Source organism: Rhipicephalus microplus, chromosome 6 (assembly GCF_043290135.1).
Source record: "Rhipicephalus microplus isolate Deutch F79 chromosome 6, USDA_Rmic, whole genome shotgun sequence".
NCBI lineage: Eukaryota > Metazoa > Arthropoda > Arachnida > Ixodida > Ixodidae > Rhipicephalus > Rhipicephalus microplus.
This window is the reverse complement of record NC_134705.1, coordinates 128979118-128984010: the sequence shown is the minus strand read 5'-3', so window position 1 is coordinate 128984010 and position 4893 is coordinate 128979118. Positions and strand designations below refer to the sequence as shown.

At 41.8% G+C, this 4893-nt stretch overlaps 1 protein-coding gene across 1 annotated transcript; it reads right to left on the bottom strand.

The window, feature by feature from the left end:
• Window positions 1–200: 200 nt before the first annotated feature.
• LOC119168008 (uncharacterized) lies at window positions 201–3653 on the bottom strand. Its single transcript, XM_037419458.2, has 4 exons — window positions 3554–3653; window positions 2857–2928; window positions 2238–2449; window positions 201–1643 (listed from the first exon to the last, which is right to left on the bottom strand). Exons 2-4 carry the CDS (start codon window positions 2912–2914, stop codon window positions 1293–1295), a joined length of 621 nt encoding a protein of 206 aa, XP_037275355.2. The 5' UTR covers window positions 2915–2928; window positions 3554–3653; the 3' UTR covers window positions 201–1292.
• Window positions 3654–4893: the final 1240 nt, after the last annotated feature.

Below are 4893 nucleotides of genomic sequence, written 5' to 3'. Positions count from 1 at the left end.
CTCTACGAGAACCTGCTTTTTTTTTTAGGCATGGTTCGCCGTTGGAGATGCTTTATTTTGGCACATGATCGCTTACCCAGGTAAACTAGGAATAATCCCTAACAATTAACGTGAGTCCAAATAAAGACAACATTTTATGGAAATATAACCCAACAAATCACACATAAATGCTCACCATACAGAGCTCTAGAGCCGAAATGTTATGCTGATATGTTCACACAATCTTTATTTTTATAAGTGGCTCATTGTAGAGATCAAGGACATTGACAGAGTCAAAACAGCGACCACAGAACAGGTGCCTGCTCTTCCTTTGTAGGTGTGCTTGCGACAACGCTGCATTTGTCAAGCGCCAACTTACCCAGAAATACGCGCCTCTGTTTGATAAGGCACGTTGCCGAAGCATTTGGCTATGACTCGAAAATCTTTTCGCGTAACACATCATGACACAGCCGAGAAGGGCACGCATGCACACAGGGCCAACTTGCAATAAAGATTCTGGTTTTGTTTAAGATCACAAATAATATTTATACAATAACAATATATCGGTTCTTCTGCATGGCTTTCTTCCATAACTGTGACGTGTAATCAGTTATATCCTGGTGCCGTTGGTGTTGCCATAAGTACATTGTCATTGGCGCAGTCATACTCGTGTATGAAATCATTAATTTTTGTTATTTCTCTGGTCTCTGGACTAGTACACTGAGCAGGCATTTATTAGCTTTCTCAGTAAATAAATACAAAGAAACGGCTCGACCGGTTACCGCACTGTTAAATATAAAGATTGTTATAGCACTAGGAAAAACGTACGTCGTGTATTAGAGGCAAATACACCACATATTGCTAAGACTTTTCACTTACAGTAATCCAAAAGTAACACTTACAAAACAAATGCACAGAATGGTACCTCATCAACATACACATAAACCGTTGTGATCAAATACACATCGTTTATATCTACCAAATTACACGCTACCGACCGCAGTATCGACACGGCCAATAGCATGTTCTCTTCACCGAGTTCTACAAGACATACATAGGGCACGCTGGTCATTCAAATTATGTGACTCTTTTTTAAGTGGGCACATAGCTTCACATTATGTGCACGCGGTGGCTCCATTCTTTCTCTGACATTATTTTGCATGTTGTTTTTGCACTCCAATTAGGGGTGCCTCTTAGCCTGTGAAGTCTCTGCTATAGTAGAGATAATACGTAAAACTGTCATCAAGCATCTTCGATACAAATGGTTGCGAATATTTGCGATTTCACCGTTTATTTATGCTGCGCGTTTCCTTTTACCTGTCTTGTCGCTTACGCTTGATGTCGTGTAGTACGTTCAGCAGGTATCCAGGAAGAGTACCTAGCCACATTTCTCGAACCGCCTCCGAGAAAGACCCCGCAAGTGTCGAAACAGCGTTCTTAACAAACTCGCTGCTGCCGCTCATTGTCATGCCTATTCCCGTCAGTTCAGATGGCGCCACTGTTCCCGCAGAGACGAGCCTGACGTCCGTGCCGTTGTTCGTGTACTCGGTGAAGAACTCGACACTCATCCGGGCGTAGCGAATGGTGGACACCAGAGTGCCATTGCGCCCTTTGCACATGCTCCAGTTAATGGCGTTGGAGAGAGGCGTGCAGTGTAGCTCGAACTGAAAAACAAAACAAGTTTGTGATTTACAAGTTCTTACCGACAGAAATCGGTGTATAGGTACTTCACAAAGCACCGAGGCTTCTAAATGCTTGGTGTGACGTGAACCGAGCTCACCGATTTCATGATATTACTCTTACCAATACGTTGTAAATGCCAGAATTATGCAGCCATTAGAAAACATATCAAGCGCGAATTCGTAGCCACCTTTTCAGGTAAGTAACCTAATTAACCACTCATGAGGACAAACCTCATACACTTCACAGCATGCAACGATCATCAAAGCATCATTTTAGTCTGTTTTGTACAAATTATAAAGTGTTCATTGCAAACAGGTTACCGAGGGCGCGACTGCGTACAAAATAAAGCTTAGGAATTTCGCAATAAATACAACAATAGATGCAATACGTCTATGAAAACAAGTTGCGTGACAAAACGATGTTCCTTAAGAATGAATGATTAGGCCTATCACGAGAAAAAATCAGTTGAGAGACAAAATTAGGAAATGAGCATTGCAGGTAATTGCATATTTCGGTAAGCTCATGGGTTATGCTAGAACGCTCGGATTCATTTGCAGGTCAAGAAGGGCACTTACCAAAGTCAAGTCGTCATTGCCTCGGCAGTATGTCTGAACGGGTCCCAAAATTTCGCAGTTTTCAAGCCCTTTGAGCGTCGTCGTTGTCAGCGTCACTCCGGGAAACCAATCCGACTCGCGATTCAGGGTTTCAGTATATTCGGCGGGCAGTTTTTTTACCAACTCGTTTACTGCGTCAAACACTTTCAGTGGTGTGCCATCGCACGCAGAATCTGCAAAAAAAAACATGTAATTATAAGTACCCGTCTTTTTTTACTTAAACTAGCACTGAGAGTGGAGTACAGGACCGCGTGTACAAATATGTTTAAAATACGGTCAATATTTGAGTCGTATATACTTCAAGCACACTTCTATCTCAGAATCAGGTGTTTTTTGTTCTTTATGTTTTACGGTTTTCTCAAATGGTCAAACCTGCATAACGAAAGTGGTTTAATAAGTCAGGACAAGACAAATAACAATCAAATTTCACATTAATCTGAATAATAATGTTAGGAAACGTTTTTCTAAAGAGCAACTATTTGAACAATTGTGAGAAAAAAACATTGATGGTTAGGAACACAGGGTTAAGTTCACGCGGTGCGTTTCCCTTATTTGCGCAATGTAAACAGTTCAATCTCACCTGTTGGTTCTCCGAGAGACAAGGCTGTTAACACTGCCAGTATCGCCACAGCCGCCATGAAAATTGTTGATGCTGCGAACACGTGTGAGCTTTTTTTTACACTCATATTTTCAATTCAGTGTAAAATATTTTTGTGTACAATGCTTGCGGAAATATTTCAATGTTGTCAGGGTGTTGCTTTCAGAAAATCGACATTTCTTGCGTGCATGCCTACCAACTAGACCACGGGCACTCCCACAAAATTTTATTGGTGCTGCCGTTTCGGCTACTGCAATCTTAATTAAGCATGAGTCACACTGGCACGCTCGCATCGAACCATATTTTTATGGCGTAGTGGACTGCACGATTAATTACAGTGAGAACGTCAATCACACAGAAACCCTGAATCACGTAGGCGTACTCGAGTGGCTATCTGGTATATTTGATTGTAGATTTGTAGAAGCGCGCGGTCATCTATGATAGGTCCATAAAGTTGCAGAAAAATAGACACAAAGCTATCACTCTTGGTTATTAGTGCACGCTCATGCAATCTGAGTTCTGTCACTACATACCACGTTTCAGGATTATAAATATAGCAATAGGCATTCACCTCTTTTTCTACACAAATCAACTTCGCACTTCTTGCGCCGCGCCACATGAGTGTTGCACTTCGATAAGGGAAATATATAAAGAATCGCCCAGCAAGATGAACGCTCACCAAGCTGTGACTTGTTCTTTGCTTTCTGAGCACCGTGCGTTTTCCTGCTCCCAGTGGCATGCAGGGAATTCCAGTTAGTGTCCCAGCGTGCTGCGGCATATATACCTCGGTAAAATCTCGGTGACTGACCTTTCCACTTCGAAGCAAATGCGTGTTTTCTGGCACTCCCTTTCATTCGCACGTGCCGAGTCCACGAGAAGCTACACGTGCCGTGAAGGATACCCTTCTAAAGTTCAGGAACACGCGAAGTTATGCAACCTTGCCACGGACAATTTTCTCTGGTCCAATCTCGCTGTCCTTCTCCACAGCCGTATTGCCGTTATAATCACCCACTGCCAAGGTTGTCCAAGCAATTCAAGAGCCGGAGCCAATTTTTAAACTGTGATGGATGTAAACACGTAAACACTGCATGGTGCACACAGTTTTTTTTTTTGTTTAGGGAGAACTGTGGGTGCTCATTCACAAAAACAGAATGTTTCAATGTTCATCAAGTTATTTTGCTCTCTCTGTATGTATCGTTTATGTTTAATTACCGTCCAATATATAAGTGCGTAGTACTAGCGTACCTTGCAAAAAACTATCAATCAAATGAATTGTGTCATCATGGCATTACTCATTCTCACTATTGTAACACGATGAGAAGGTACACGTTTATCATTGGTTGCTACTGAACTAGAGGCCTTTACTATTCCATTCTTTTTTGCTACGTTAAAACGAAAAAGAAAAGTTTGCATTTGGATAATTAGGCCACATTTGCGAAAACAGAAGGGGTAACGTTTACGCTAGATAGGGTGTTTTGCGTTTGTGATAATATATAGGGGAAATGCACCTTCTCGTGAAACACTTCCTTTTTCGCTTCTGTCCGTGTTTAACGAGGTAGGTGCAAGTGCTTGAGCAAAAATTTATTTAATGAAAATAAGTTACGGCAGGTACCCGGTGGCTAAATTTGGTGAGCTCTGTTTCTCTAATAAATGAAACTCAACCAAGTCATTGATCATGTCACTGACACTTTTGGTTTATTGAATTGAAAATCTAGCGGCTGCGGCAGCACGACACAAAGGAACACAAAACAGACCTACAAGCAGACATCGCTACCTATATTGACGGTATGAAGTGGTAGGGCTTGAGGCTAAAGTATGACCATCCCTGATCAATCTATTATTCTCGGCATCATATTGATACTTGTGAGAACAACACAGTGTACTAAAGGCTGCCGCTTTATTGCAACCTAATGAAGGGTAGCTTGTCTTGTTTGTGTGATTTAAAGAATGATCGTAACAACTGTAATACCACACATGCGGTGATAATATAAACCTAGTCTATACCAAAGCGCATGTGAC

What these genes read in the sequence shown, in the direction of transcription:
- LOC119168008 (XM_037419458.2), bottom strand. Translation starts at nt 2,914, where the DNA reads ATGGCGGCTGTGGCGATACTGGCAGTGTTAACAGCCTTGTCTCTCGGA. An exon ending in GTCTCTCGGAGAACCAACAG is followed by an intron (nt 2,450 to 2,856) that starts GTGAGATTGAAC and finishes TTTTTTTTGCAG; the next exon opens with ATTCTGCGTGCGATGGCACA. An exon ending in GCAATGACGACTTGACTTTG is followed by an intron (nt 1,644 to 2,237) that starts GTAAGTGCCCTT and finishes TTTGTTTTTCAG; the next exon opens with TTCGAGCTACACTGCACGCC.